Source organism: Mytilinidion resinicola (assembly GCF_010093595.1).
Source record: "Mytilinidion resinicola strain CBS 304.34 unplaced genomic scaffold BDZ99scaffold_16, whole genome shotgun sequence".
Classification (NCBI taxonomy): domain Eukaryota; kingdom Fungi; phylum Ascomycota; class Dothideomycetes; order Mytilinidiales; family Mytilinidiaceae; genus Mytilinidion; species Mytilinidion resinicola.
The window spans coordinates 355,641-369,910 of record NW_022985452.1 but is presented as its reverse complement, the minus strand read 5'-3'; the positions used below and the strand labels follow the sequence as shown (position 1 = coordinate 369,910).

The following is a 14,270-nucleotide window of genomic DNA, read 5'->3' as shown; positions in this document are numbered from 1 at the left end:
CAATCCTCCTCCGCTCTAAGTCTAATATAACAACGTTACGATCAAACTGTATCAGTGTAAGCAAGCGTACCTCGCATCCAACTCCCCGCCTCACCATCCCCGCACTGATTTTCCCTCCAGATGTCTCTCACCTTCGTCTGGAACTACGAGAGCTACGCCAAAGACATGTACTTCAGGGCCCAGGAACACTACGGCCGCACGTTGCTCGGAATGGAGCTCGACAGCCGCCCCACGCCTCTCAATGCCAAAGTCATAGATATGGGCGACAGAAACATTTTCAAAATCGTTTTAGATGACGGTCGAGTAGCCTGCGAGGCCGGGCACTGGATCGTGTTTAGAGAGGACAATGAGGGAGATAATTATGAGTTTCACCTTTGGGGACGGACCAGTTTCTCCGATCATAAGCGGAGGCCGTTCTGGTGGGCTACCCTCGGGGGTTCTACTCTTTCATGGAATGAGGAGGGGCTCGTGAATACGAAGGGGGATGGGAATAAGATTGGCGCCGGGTTTTTGTAGTTTATACTCCACCGTGCTGATAATGTAGATGTTGCCTGGCAGAGAAACCTCAGGCAGGGCGAGGATGATGTATGAGTGGCCTTTGGGATGGAATCCTAGGTGAATGTCGTCACTGCTATGGATGAAGATCAATCAGAAGATCAATGAAGGCTACTCTTAAAGCAACTGCAAGGCAAAATAAGTACTTGGTAATGTGATGAGCTGCCTTCAAAGCTTCGGGGATATGGCATCCGGATCATCAAGCTCTCTTCCCTTCCCAACTATGTAACGTCGTTCATCCAGATGCGAGAATTACCCGCTAACGAGAATTGGTGGACTGTTTTGCGAGCAGTTTTAGTCACGCTTAAAAGAATTTGGACTAGCCGCTCGCCCCTCAAATCTTCTCGAACGACGTTACACAGCCACAAGCTCAGGTTCGAAAGTGGAAATGAACTTTGGTGAAATTAGTTTTCCCCTAAGAGTACATCGCGCATAAACATTCCTATAGGGGACTATTACTTACAGCGCCCTTTCTCGTAGTCACGTCGTGAAACAAAAATTCAAGTTGTATCATAAACAACAAGGCTGAGAAACGCTAGTCTCTAATAGGAACTGGATGCATGAAGATGCATGACCCCTAGCAGGCACAAGCGAACGCGCCGCTCCAACCTCTCGTCAACACCGCGCCAGCCTTCTCCCCACCAGAAACACCAAAACATGTCTGGCTTCAGCGCCAATGTCTCCCCAGCTATCTCTCAAATCAAAACGATGGAGATCAGCCACGCCCGGCAACCAATCTCCCTCGTGGATCTACTAAACCCCTCCTCCATGTACCCCGTCTTCCACAGCCTACGCGCCAGCCTCGACGTCCGCAGTATCCTCGCGCTAACGTCCACCTGCAAACACCTCCATGCCTTACGCCACTACTTATGGGACATTAATCGCTCGTTACGGCCGTTTGTGGATGATCCGGCTGAGTTTCGTAGCCAGCTGGGAGCAGCAGACGGCCTGATCTCGGGGAGTTTTGTGCTGCAGTTCTTTGAGGGGGTGTTTTGGGAAGAGTCGGATTTGGATGTTTTTATTCGGAATGATGGGCGGGAGAGGGCGTTTGCGGCGTATTTGACGCATAGGGAGGGGTACGAGTGCGTGAATCCGGTGGGGTCGGAGGTGGATCCGTTAGAGTATAAGATGAAGGGGGACTTTAAGGTAAGAATGGTTTATGTTTTATAAAGATGTTGGGCTGTGCATCTTCCATTTGTCATTGTTTGACATGCTTCATCTTGCTCTCTCTCAAGAATCTGGAAGGGATGAAAGTCACGTGGAGGTGAGACGTGGGCCTTGCTCCTTACACGAGCGTAGGATTCTCAAAGCTTATTGAGGCACTCCAGGCAATGATAGATACAGGTTCTTATTTCCACACTTTGTTCCACATTTCGTCTCTCTTACTCCACCCTTGTCACCCTACTAACCACTGTTTCCCAGGTACTCACCTATCTCCGGCCGTCCTCGGCCAACAACACTTCCCACCGCCCAAAGATCCAGATCATAGTTACGAAGGACCTCCCTATCTTCCGCATCGTCCAATCTTTCTACACTACCTGCGTCGTCAACGTCATCTCCTGGAACAAAGCCTACGCCATCTACGCCCGCCCCACGTTCGCGAACCACAAAACCTACCTCCTCAGAGGCGCGGACGACATTATCGGCGCATTACTCCGCAAATACAGCGACAGAGGATGGCAAAGCCACGACGTGCTATGGCCCGAAGAAGCGCGCTCGCCCCTCAACCCCTTCCGGACTCCCAGGCGGGTCGGCGATGAATTCACCTGGACGCTCCCGCTTTCCACCACCGGCGTCCGCACGCCGAAAACACCAGACTCAGTGCTCGAGTATGCGCAGTTCGGCTTCTCCCATAGCAACGACAAGACCAATTTCGACACCCAGACCTTCTCCTTCCAAACCAGCTACCACGTCGAGATCCTGCCCTTCCGCGCTAACGTCTTGCGCTACGAGTACACCTTCACGCCGTCGGACTCCAGGTGGTGCTTCTACCTCGGGGAGCGCGTGGATCGGTTGACGTACTTGGAGCTGCGGAAGATGAGGCCGGAGGAGCGGCCGCAGGAGTTCGAGCAGAGTATCGCCAGGGATGGGGAGCCGCAGACGCGGTTCTTGTATACTTGGAAGTTCGAGAAGCCGGCGTGGTGGACGTACTACGATGCGGAGATCCCGAAGTGGTATGAGCAGTTTGAGGAGGATCATGGGCGGAAGAAGGCTGGTTCGGTATGGGCATAAGGGAAGGGCGTTGCGCGAGCGCTGGACTGCAGATGCGCTATAGGACGCTGTGGGCTTTGCGTATATGAATGAGAGAGTTCATCAGGAATGACTCTGTTTTACGGTGATAGAAGCAGCCTATTCGGTATACCATAGCAGAGACTTGACCCTAGTACACTGAATTTTGTTTCATGCTATGCTAGCTCAGACCTGTTCGGGGACCTAACCTAGAGCGACGGCGCTTGTAAGCATGCCCTCGAAAACGAGATTAAGGTACAAACTTCAGCTAAGTAATAATGAGATGAAGGTGGGCGTCATTTTCCTTGCCCGTGCTCGCTGAATACTCCGAGAGGCCTGCAAGGCTGAGTTTCAGCTTCGCGTGCTTAGAACACCATGCCCTATCATGCCTCTGCAGACAGGCAAGCCGATACAGAAGAGGCACATCCAGTGGTTTAGCGCGAACATCAAGCCACCAAGTCAGCCGTAGCGGTAAAACTTGGGGTACCGTGCTTTTAGTGGACTAAGCTCAGCCCCGGGAAGACTTTAGCCAATGAAATAGTATCTTCCGTTCTAATCTTACCTATTTTGCCTGTGGCTTTAAATCCGCGCTACAGCATGTCCTCATGTCCGGTGGTCACTCTCTAATACTAAGCCACAGACTTGCCGTATAAGGGAGCAACTCCGGGCGCCTTTAGGGGGATATAGCAACGTTCTGGCCAATCAATCCTCAAGTCGGCTAAGTACTAGCCCAGAAAAGAGGTATACAAGGATCGACTCGGTTTAGCGCTATGTTCACCGGACGTAAAAAGATGCTGTAGAACCGGACGCGCCTAGCTGATGTGGTATTCCGAATAACCAATGGCAGTATTAGAACGTTGACAATGCAGCTATCATGCGACCAGCGTTTGCTGTAACATCATAGATAGTCGTATCAGACGGCTTAGCACAGTGGTTGAGCATGGTATTCCTGGAGCCTTATAGCTTACCGTCCCGAATCTCTTTCTCTAGTAGATCTCGAATTCCCTCGAACTTCAACAAAAAACACTCCGGAGTCCAAATCTTACGTCTTGGACTCCCCACTAATAAGCATGGACACGGTGCGCGACTCTTCCTTCCAGCGATAGGTGCTCCCACTGATCTAGCGTAGGACCAAGGCCGCCTCTCTTACGACGGCCTCCCTCATGTCCCCGATTCGACACTCGGGCACAATCCATACTCGCAACCATTGCAAGGGCAGGCGCTTAGGCGTCCTCCAGGTGTCTACGACCTGACATATGAAAACAGGAGACAGCCACAAGGCCAGAAAGCGAGGATTCTGGACCTGCAGAAACCCACTCTTCTCATACTCGGCGGCCTACTCTGCATCCTGATAATCGTCGGCGCCGTCGCCGGAGGCATGGGCGCCGCGCTCGCGGCATTGAATCGCAAAATTGCAGACGCACAGCGAAGTGCCGTCACCGCGGCGTTTTCGACGTATCGCGCCAGCGCCACGGGAACAGCATCTTCCGCATCGTCTTCGACCGCATCTGGATCCACAACGGCCGTGCCAACAGCATCTACCACCGGCACGATAATAGAGTCGTCGTCTCTGACGATTGTGCGCGATTGCCCCTCCAGCAATGGCAGCACGACGACCATCTCCGTCTCTCCAGAACAGCGCTTCGTGAAGCACTGCAGCTTCCTCTTCGACACTCACCCTTCAAATGCCTTCGGGAACTACACGACGTCGTTTGATGCCTGCATCGGCTTGTGTGCAAGCTATAACGTACTCACGTCGCCAGATGCGAAGAAGTGCAATGGGGTGGGGTGGCGATGGGGATCGGATCCCCCGTGGGGGGCTTTTTGGGATGTGTTTTGGGCTGGTTGGGTTGACGGGGGCTTCGGGGAGGCTTGCGGACGGATCGACTACGATTACGCCTGTGGATAGTGCAATCTTGCTGGATTGAGAGGGAATATGAGGAAATGAAGCAATTTTGACAACCGGGATGTCCTCGCAAGCTACTGGAGATGGCGGGGCCTGGTGTGCAGTAACACGGCCCTAAGTATTTCGACTTTTGTTCGGTACGCCATTGTGTTGATCACCTGTGTAATGAAAGGAGAGTAACTTTGACTGATGATTTGGTCAGGTATGAGGTTTGACTTTGGAAATAAGACAGAGCCCTATTGCGCTAAACCCAATGAGTCACGCTAGCGAAGCGTCCCACTCACTCCACGAAGTCTCCTTCGACGTCAAGTCAATTATCCACGACCTTCCTATTCCAACACTTCCCCAACAATCACTTTCTCCTCTCGAGGCATAGATGGCGAATGTAACGCCACTAGCAGAGTCACCACTAGCCTCCGTGACTCATCCCCACCGTGCCCAGCCTTGCTTACTTAACATCTCGGCCGCCCCGAAAATGTACTTAAACTACCTACTCGTCCGAAAATCTCTCAAAACTCATAAATTCCTTATATTCGCAATTATAGCTCTTCCCTTAGTCTGACTGTCTCATCCCCATCCCTATCTCTCCCTGCATCATAATGCTCATCCGCCCCCTCATCAGAGCAGACCTCTCATCCGTCGCCCCCATCGTCCACGACACCTTCTCCGGCGACGAGCTCTTCACATGGCTCTACCCCCATCAAGAAAAATACCCCAACGACCTCCGCCGCTTCCAGCTCATCCGGCTCCGCTCGCGGCTCGTCCAGCTGGGCTCCCACGGCTTCGTCGCAGAGTCGGAACCCGGCGACGCGGAATGGAACGGCGCGCCTGAGATTCTAGGTTTCGCGTTCTACATCCGCGAAGGAAGCGACGAGAAGGCTGCGAGATGGCGGCAGGACTCGATTGCGAAGCGTACGTTGAGAAGAGCGTTTTGAGCTGTGCTGTGCTGATTGAAGAGCAGGGTTGGATCGGTATCTACTCAGCTGGGAGCAGTGGTATGAGGAGAAGGCGTTAGACCGCGCGTCTGACCCTGCTCGCGCGAAGATCATGCGTGAGGCTACGCAGTATAAGTTTACCTCGCAGCTCGAGTCGTATTGGTATCTAGGGTTGCTTGGCGTGTCACCTAAGCATCAGCGAAGGGGTATCGGGGCAAAGCTCGTCGCGTATGGGCAGAGGATTGCTGAGGAGGAGAAGATGCCTGTGACGCTGGAGGCGAGCGTGATGGGGCGGGGTCTGTATGCGAAGTTGGGGTTTAAGGAGATCGAGCGGTTAGCGATTGTGGAGGGGTTGGAGGGGGTGGCGATGCTTTGGGAGCCGGAGGGGGCGGAGGGGACGTGGTTGGTGAGAGGGGAGGATGGGAAGGCGGAGTTGAAAAAGAAGGAAACGGGACCGTCGTAGCCGTTTTGAGATGATTGATTACCTCGGGAACAATCGCAACCGGGCAAACGGTGTCAATCACGTGGACAGGGGCCAACTTTCTTGGAACAAACCGCCCTCGCAGAGATTGAACGGCTAATCAAGCAAAATACGTGTCCTTGGTGAGCTGTCACAGATTTACTCATATATCAAAGAGCGGTCCGCTTGGCTACATTTCATCTCACACTCAGTTCCAGATTTCAACAGTTTCCACCCGTCCTCTTAATGTGCTTCCTCAACTGCATCGTATGCTCATGCAACGCAATCTACCACGACCCTAACATACGACTATGTGTCCAAAAACGCGGGCTCCGACCCGGAAACTGCCCAGGCTGGAAGACCGCTATCACATACGTAAACGTACCTTGTCCAGACTGTCCTCCGCACCACCCCTTCCCCCCTCCCCTCCAACACTTCTCTCTCTTCGTAGGCGAAGACCCTACCGATCTCTTCGGGGTGCCATCGCCCGAGCACCGTCACTCCAGGTCGCGAGCCGATGTCCCTCTCTATCAAAGGCACGTCACCATGGAGCATGACGTCTTCCCGGAACCGACTCACGAGCCCCCTCCTCCACCGCCAATCCCACCTGAGCTCATCCGCGACCCGTTTCCGAACCTCGTGGATCCGACGCCTGAGATTCTTGCGGACTTCTACGCGCATGAGAATGCAGAGCTTGCGCGATTACGTGCGGTTATAGCTCCCTCGGTTGCGGGGTACTCACCCCCACCGTTTAATCCTCCGCGATGGCGTAGTGTGCGTTCTGCTGCCGGCGATGATTGGAGTCGCGATACCGCATCGGTTTCTTCAAATGGGAGTGGATCCTGGCCTTCGCAGAATCAGATTGCGGTTCCGGGTAGTCCGCAGAGCATCTCACCGGGGAATAGTGTTTCGACATCACCTAGTAGCTCGGATGATTCAGTTCAAGCACAGCATGGATCTCCGCGACCTCGATCTAGGCAGGCAGGGGGTTACATGCCAGATCGTGGGGGGTTGTTTCCTTATTTCGCACCGTTTCATCATTCGCATTTTGGCATGTAGGCAAAGATGATAGAGGAAGCGACATTGAACCCAAGGCTAGAATACTACGCGACGAAAGTGCTCAGACGATACTACAATGAGAATGCAGTCCAGCCGCTGGAAGAGAGCAGACAAGCTAATTCAGGATCTACCGTGGTGCTATTTATTGATCATCATGATCCGCGTGTAAACCCGCCATTTATGAACCGCTGATATACTTTGGACATAACAAATCCTCACTTACTTAGTAGTCCTCTCCACGACTAATGACTTCCTTCACGGTAGGTCGGAGCAAGATCGTCTTGTGTGTTTCATTAATAAGGATCGTCCAAGCGCACCGAGACCATTACTTACATGCTCAAATTGGGCTGTGTACGACCCTTTCTTGTCAACCAAAGGCGGGTAGTCTTCAACAATACCGGATTTGACGAGATTGCTTAGCTATCTGTTTGTCAGCCACCCCTTATGTACATTTGAGCGCTAGGCTTGGCATACACCGAGCAGATACTTCTCCTGTCCGATCCTGTCCAAATACCGTCGACAGAAGGGAAGAGTGCCGAAATTCTGTGTGATAGTACCCAACAGCAACTTAGCCGACGACAAATGTAGGTCCACCTTTGGCGCATTCCTACGCAGAGCATAATGCGAGACCTCCCCTTGATCGACACACCGGCCATTCCCAGTGCTGCCGAACGTCTCAATAGCAAACATGTCGCCTTCCTCCATCTTGGTCATATCGTTCGTCTTGACCGCGGGCACACTCTTGGTGCCGTGGATGCTGTACGGCAAGATAGTATGACCGCATAAGCTGCGAATCGGCTTGATCGGATACGTCGTCCCATTGATCTCGCACTCATAGCTTTCCATAGCCTCCTGGATATACCCGCCCAGCTCGCCGAGGCGGACATCAATCCCCGCTTCGCGCACACCAGTGTTTGTCGCGTCCTTCACGGCAGCGAGGAGGTTGTCGTACATGGGATCGAACGCCATCGTGAAGGCGCTGTCAACAATCCGACCATTCACATGCACGCCGATATCAACCTTCATGACGTTGTTCTGCTGGAGCACCTTCTTGCAGCCGGCGTTTGGGCTGTAGTGGGCCGCGATGTTGTCGAGGTTCAGGCCGGTCGGGAAACCCATGCCGGCTATGAGAGCATCGCCTTCGGATAGGCCGTCGTGGCCGACTAGGCGACGTATGCTATCTTCGATGCCGTTGGCGATCTCGGTGAGGGTTTGGCCGGGCTTGATGTGCTTTTGTGCCCACTGGCGCACCTGGCGATGCGTCTCGGCTGCTTGGCGGTAGTCGGAGAGGAAGCCGCTGTTGAGGTTGTCTAGATGGCGCTTTTCTTCGTTGGTGGTGCGGTACAGGTTGTCGTCCTTGTATTCTACCTCTTCGCCCTTGGGGTAGGTGTTGTTTGGGAATAGTTGGGATATGAGGACTGATGGAGGTTCGGTCTGGACAATGGGGACCTTCTTCTTCTTGGGCTTCCTCTTTTTGTTCTTCTTTTTCTTCGCAGCAGATGGCTCAGGGCCAGGTTCGTCAGCATCGTCATCCGGCTCTTCGCCAGAGTGTTCTGCAGCATCGTCGTTTGCGGTTCCGTTAGCACCGGCGGAGCCGTTAACGCTATCAGGCTTCTTGACTATACATGTTCCAGTTAGTAAATGTCGCTTCCTAATGTTCTCAAGAGACATATGACACACCGTTGAGTATCTTGAGTTCATCAACGGAGGCTTTGGCTGCCATTTTAGCGACAGGAGTGGTCTCTTAAATTTTTGTGGAAAGGAATCAGTCAAGTTCAACACCAGCTACTACCCCGCCAGATTTCAAAGACGTAGGAGCTGACGTCGTCACATGGTTCTATGCCGTAGTTGATGGTCGGAGTTGAGTTCAACACCGATAACCTCATATAGAATCAAGCGAGGTGGGGCTAACTTCTTACACGACACTTTTGTACTTTGACTGGAACAAAACCAGCCAAAAACTTTTCTTCGCGCTTCCACCTCTGCGACGGACCATCTCTCGGTTTTGTCGCTGAGTTCCATCCTAGGAAGCGAGCTCTGCCACGATGGCCGATGATTCACCAGAACTACCATCCAAGAGAAAGTGTCTCGGCACAGACTGCGAAAAGGATGCTGGAGCTTTACAGTGCCCAACATGTCTGAAGATGGGCATGAGCGACAGCTATTTCTGCTCTCAAGATTGCTTCAAGAGGAACTGGGTTTGTTACGTACCCTCCTCCTACTTAGACTTCAGGCTGACAAATCTCGTGATGTAGAACGAACACAGGACCCTACACAAAACGGCGCAAGGCAAGACACAAGATGGTAACATCTAGAAATCATTCCTTCTGGAGTTGTGTCTAAAATCGATCCAGTTACCGCAGCTTACAATCCTTTCCCAACGTATTCCTTCACCGGCCCTGTCCGGCCTGTCTATCCCCTTTCTGCGAAGCGCACCGTCTCCAGGTCGATCAAACACCCTGACTGGGCCGTGACCGGCATACCAAAAGGTGAGCAGCGCTTGAACAGGACGAAAATAGACATTCTAGACGCCAAGGGGCAGGAGGCAATGCGTAAGGTTTGCAAATTAGCTCGAGAAGTACTGGACATCACCGCTGCAGAGCTCAAGCCGGGCATTACCACCGATTACCTCGACGAGGTCTGCCACAGAGCTTGCATAGAACGGAATGTAAGCACGACTTGCTTCAGATGAAGCTCATCTATTTCTGACTTCCATAGTCGTATCCTTCGCCCTTGAACTATAATCACTTCCCTAAATCGCTCTGTACTTCTCCGAACGAAGTGGTTTGCCACGGGATACCGGACCAGCGCATCCTCCTGGATGGTGACATCCTCAATCTCGATATCTCATTGTATCACGAGGGCTATCACGCTGATGTCAACGAAACGTATTATGTGGGCGATCGAGCCAAAGCGGACCCAGACTCGGTCAGAGTCGTCGAAACGGCACGGGAATGCTTGGATAAAGCAGTCGAGCTCGTAAAGCCCGGCACTCCAATACGAGAGTTCGGTCGCGTCATTGAGAAGCATGCCAAGTCAAGAAACTGCAGTGTCGTCGCGACCTGGGGTGGCCATGGCATCAACACCGAATTCCATCCCCCGCCGTGGATACCGCATTACGGCAAGAATAGGGCGGTGGGAGTTTGTAAACCTGGAATGACTTTCACGATCGAGCCGATCCTTACGCTTGGAAGACCGAGGGAAGTGTATTGGCCGGACAATTGGACAAATGTTACGGTTGATGGCAAAAGGACTGCTCAATTTGGTGTGTACCAGCAACGTTTCGTGTCTATGGCCCAATGCTAACTTAGCTATAGAACATACCTTGCTTGTTACAGAAACAGGCGTCGAGGTCTTGACTGCGGCAAGCGAAAGTTCTCCAGGAGGCCCAATACCGATGCCCACTACTACAAACGAGATAGCAAAAGCTGATAGTACCTCCAACGTATAGTCCGATCTATCGATGCGAGGTTGAAGGAGAGTGTATGGAGTTTTGATCAGGTGGATCAGGTATTGCAAAACAGGAGATGCTCCAGGCCCGTCAGACATCATAGTCACGTGACCTTGGACTTGGACTCGATATTGAAGGAGGACTGCACTATCTGAGTCCATAATGACTAGGTTTCATGCCTTTTCAATGCGTATATACTTCATCCAGATAACAGCAACTACCCTTGCGGAACTAACGCTCGTGATTCAAACGCCAAGCTGTTTCTTTTCGCGAGCGGCTGCACCCGACACATCCTTCGCTCCATTCATTCTATCCCCCACAAGACGACCTTCAGCCCAGCTCGCATCCTGACATGTCATGGCTTGCCAAGAGCATTATTGTGTCGTCCCGCGTGGTGCGCGGTTTTCGTTCCTTTCCGCGTTCAGCTGGCAAGATCTAGATCTTCAGCATTCCGTCGTGTCATGCATGATTCTCCGGGCACTGTAATATTTCCTCTTTCATTCGTCAAATGTGGGATCACCCTGGAAAGCTTGCATTTCCTTCCAAAGTCTGCGCTAGAAAGAGTCGCCGGTAACCATTCCCGGACCGTCCCTCAGAAATGTCCAAAAATAGTTCTTTCTTTTCCTTCTCTGTACCGGTCATCCAGCCCCATCTTAGCTGCGCTGCATTGTATCTTCCTGTGCTCTTTTCCGGATTCCCAGTATCGAGAGTAAGTCTTTGCTCGGTTTGATCTTAATATGCTCTTCGAGGCTCCTCCTCTGCAGCGGGTACCTGATCTGCCGGGAAAGAGGCCGCTACACGCCATCTTGAAATTCTCCTAGGCACTGAGCAGATAAGAGTAAGCATATCGGCTATCTGTAACGCTTTCATAAAGTGCCAGTCTCTCTCCATATTAAGGCTGGAATTGTGGAGATCTTGCCTGCGGCTGAGTCGCTGGGTCTCTTGGAAATGGTCGAACAGTTCATCAGCTCGTTCCCGTGCTTGGCCCCAAGAAAACCAAGAGGAAGAGTTCCACCAAGCCGCATTCTTGGTACTCTATATCCACTCTCGTGCCATGAAAACCCTGGCGAAAGATGCTTATGATCGCCTCGACCCTAGTGCCAAGCGCGAGAGTATAGCATCTAGTCCATGCGCCCGAGTCTATGTGGCAGTATCACTGACGGCCGTTCATGCAGAATTTCTTGGAAATATTGGAAGGGACAGTGGTTTGGCAGAGCTCATCTCCATCGTGAAGAACGGTGGAGGCTAGAGCTCTGAACAGCTCCCTAATCCAGATCGAACTCGCCTCGCTCGTCTCCTCCAATTGACTGTCTATACGTTGACGGAGCTGAGCTTAGGCGATTTCAAGCCGTATGTTAGTTAGTGGTCCAGTTAACCAGAGTCTCGTATCTATAAAAAGGCTAAAGATGCTGCAATGAAGAGTAAAAGCTTGACTTAGAGCAGCCCGGATCACTGCGCCAGAGGACAAGATGTATTTTCAATTCTACATTCTAGTTTCCTTAGTGTCGTCTCTGTCTCTAGTCTTGGCAGGGACGCCCATCCCTAACATTTCACCATTCTTGGTTAATGGTGTACTTGATGGGTATAATTCAGACAACAATCATCCGATGCAGCATCTAGCTAACTGCCTATAGCCCTGGAAGCGTTAATGCATCCGACTATAATTCCGGAGGCACGAACTCTGTCAATGGCTTCACAGTGACCATTCCCAAGAACTTGATTGTACAGTTCCCAGCAGCATGGGTTTCCTTTCCTAAGTTGGCTGCTGCAGGTCTGAGTGGCTACGAAGTCTCTGTTGCTGGAAAAGTAGTATATTTAGGTTGAAACGATCGTCTGATGCAATAAACTAACTTCACTATAGGTCAACGGAAAGGTAATTGCTGGACAAATCCAACTTTCACAACTTTTTCTGAAGTTCGGACAAGGCTACATCTCGGCCGTGGACACCGCAGCTGGCACCTTGTCGATTCTCGGAGGCCTAATAGTCCGGATCAATAATCCTAACAGCGTCTGCTCAAAGGGCACTACTGGCAACGAGCTCTTTACTGCCGATGACGAGAACCCAAGCATCACTGCCTTTTCCAGATTTCCTATATGCATTCCTCGGTCTGGCGACGATCCGAAATATCCTTCCTCAAATCGCCCTGCTGGACAGTTGAGCTTGTAAGCATACTATATTAGATCTAAGCAGAGATACATACTAACTATTACCATAGTGAGGCCCCTAATCCTCTCGTCATAGCCCCTTTTATTGTTGGCGACTTCCTTAAGTTTGGTGGTATCAAACTTCCAAATAGCAAGATGCTCGTGTACAGCATTATTGCGCCCAACGTCCAGATCACCACGAAAGCCTCAGCTACCGTGCCAAATTATATTAGAGCTGAAGACGCCCTCATTGCTGTTTTTGATAACAAGCCTGCCGCAGAATTCGCGGACACTAGATTCATCGGCTACCTATCTGACTTCACGTCCTCTGGCGTCTCTGTTACCATCAACGCAATCGATGTTGATCCATGCACTGGCGATATCACCGAAAGAGTCATTGGAAACGCAATTCCAAAAGCTGGTGACCTTCGGGGCAAATGGATCTTCCGCGCAGACTCGACGACTTTATCCAGGTATACAAGGGAGCACCGCGTATTACTGCTAATACGCCTCAAGTGATAACAAAGAATGGAATCGTCGCTAGCCAATTCGTGCAGCCAATCACGGCATGGGTCTTCCCAGAACCGAATGTGCCTGGTGTCGAACAACCGCCCTTTGACTTCAATGGAATCAACGACGATGGAAATTATTATGGACAGTTGAGCCCATTCCCTGGTAAGTACTATATAACAAGATCACAGTTGTGTACATATGCTTACCACCATATCCAGGTCCCGCACCACCAGCTGCCATCCCGTCGACGTGCACCACAAACCCAACTCCCGTCGCAACTCCTATTGCCAAAGTCAACACAGTTGCAGACGTCCGCAAAGGCGCTCTCGTCACCCTGGTCGGCTCCAACACCGAAGCCAGCCTCACTAACGCCGACCTCAACTTTGCCTGGACCCAGATCGCCGGCTCGCCTACAGTCACTCTCACAGGGTCTGATAAACCCTCGGCTTCCTTTACCACGCCCGCTGTCACCACCATTACAACCTTCACCTTCTCCCTCAAAATCTCGCTCAAATCTAGCCCCAGCGTATCCAGCACGGACACCGTGACATTCAGAGTAGATCCGAAAAAGCTCGACGTCGTGGTCATTGATACGTACACGTGGGCGAGCACCCAAAGGGGTACGATTGCGGTGACGCTGCATTCGAATGTTGTGGATGGGAGCAATACGGCCATGACGCTCATCTTGGGCGGGACGACGCAGCTGGTTATGTTGAGGGGACGAATCCGGGCATGTGCACGTATAGTGCGAGGAGTACGAAGAAGCCGACTAGTGTGCAGGCGAGGAGTAATATTGGGGGGTTGAGTGCAGTTGTGACTACTACGACGTCGAAAAAGAGGTCGGTGGTGGAGAGGAGGGCGGAGATATTGGTGGGGATATCGGATGCTCATCAATGAGGTGTTGCAATTTTTTTTTGCAATGGTCGAGGCAATGTCTGATATGATTTTCAACTCCCACATATTTCAGGAATCAAAACATGATCGGGGATTTACTGGTGAGTTGTATATTGTCACCCC

The 14,270-nt window shown here is 51.8% G+C and overlaps 7 protein-coding genes across 7 annotated transcripts; 6 read left to right on the top strand and 1 right to left on the bottom strand.

Annotated features, from left to right (window-relative positions):
- Window positions 1-1,212: 1,212 nt before the first annotated feature.
- BDZ99DRAFT_523738 (uncharacterized protein) lies at window positions 1,213-2,787 on the top strand (the record flags this gene model as incomplete). The annotated part of the gene is made up of 2 exons (XM_033725825.1): window positions 1,213-1,701; window positions 1,978-2,787. 2 exons carry the CDS (start codon window positions 1,213-1,215, stop codon window positions 2,785-2,787), a joined length of 1,299 nt encoding a protein of 432 aa, XP_033573242.1.
- A 1,067-nt stretch (window positions 2,788-3,854) lies between these two features.
- Window positions 3,855-4,693, top strand: BDZ99DRAFT_501173 (uncharacterized protein; the record flags this gene model as incomplete). Its single annotated transcript, XM_033723788.1, has 2 exons — window positions 3,855-3,863; window positions 3,914-4,693. The coding sequence occupies 2 exons, from the start codon at window positions 3,855-3,857 to the stop codon at window positions 4,691-4,693; spliced, it is 789 nt and encodes a 262-aa protein (XP_033573241.1).
- Window positions 4,694-5,189: 496 nt separating this feature from the next.
- On the top strand, window positions 5,190-6,228 carry BDZ99DRAFT_465917 (acyl-CoA N-acyltransferase). Its single transcript, XM_033720655.1, has 2 exons — window positions 5,190-5,602; window positions 5,652-6,228. Exons 1-2 carry the CDS (start codon window positions 5,290-5,292, stop codon window positions 6,086-6,088), a joined length of 750 nt encoding a protein of 249 aa, XP_033573240.1. The 5' UTR covers window positions 5,190-5,289; the 3' UTR covers window positions 6,089-6,228.
- BDZ99DRAFT_465916 (uncharacterized protein) lies at window positions 6,113-7,280 on the top strand. Its single transcript, XM_033720654.1, has one exon. It carries the CDS (start codon window positions 6,332-6,334, stop codon window positions 7,142-7,144), a length of 813 nt encoding a protein of 270 aa, XP_033573239.1. The 5' UTR covers window positions 6,113-6,331; the 3' UTR covers window positions 7,145-7,280.
- An 87-nt stretch (window positions 7,281-7,367) lies between these two features.
- Window positions 7,368-8,867, bottom strand: BDZ99DRAFT_479542 (peptidase M24A, methionine aminopeptidase; the record flags this gene model as incomplete). The annotated part of the gene is made up of 4 exons (XM_033722245.1): window positions 7,368-7,424; window positions 7,478-7,564; window positions 7,619-8,763; window positions 8,825-8,867. The coding sequence occupies 4 exons, from the start codon at window positions 8,865-8,867 to the stop codon at window positions 7,368-7,370; spliced, it is 1,332 nt and encodes a 443-aa protein (XP_033573238.1).
- Window positions 8,868-9,189: 322 nt separating this feature from the next.
- Window positions 9,190-10,838, top strand: BDZ99DRAFT_449022 (methionine aminopeptidase 1; the record flags this gene model as incomplete). Its single annotated transcript, XM_033718095.1, has 5 exons — window positions 9,190-9,342; window positions 9,400-9,448; window positions 9,499-9,812; window positions 9,863-10,409; window positions 10,462-10,838. 5 exons carry the CDS (start codon window positions 9,190-9,192, stop codon window positions 10,593-10,595), a joined length of 1,197 nt encoding a protein of 398 aa, XP_033573237.1. The 3' UTR covers window positions 10,596-10,838.
- A 1,226-nt stretch (window positions 10,839-12,064) lies between these two features.
- Window positions 12,065-14,150, top strand: BDZ99DRAFT_538460 (uncharacterized protein; the record flags this gene model as incomplete). Its single annotated transcript, XM_033726638.1, has 7 exons — window positions 12,065-12,177; window positions 12,230-12,404; window positions 12,457-12,758; window positions 12,812-13,232; window positions 13,268-13,415; window positions 13,472-13,964; window positions 14,000-14,150. 7 exons carry the CDS (start codon window positions 12,065-12,067, stop codon window positions 14,148-14,150), a joined length of 1,803 nt encoding a protein of 600 aa, XP_033573236.1.
- Window positions 14,151-14,270: the final 120 nt, after the last annotated feature.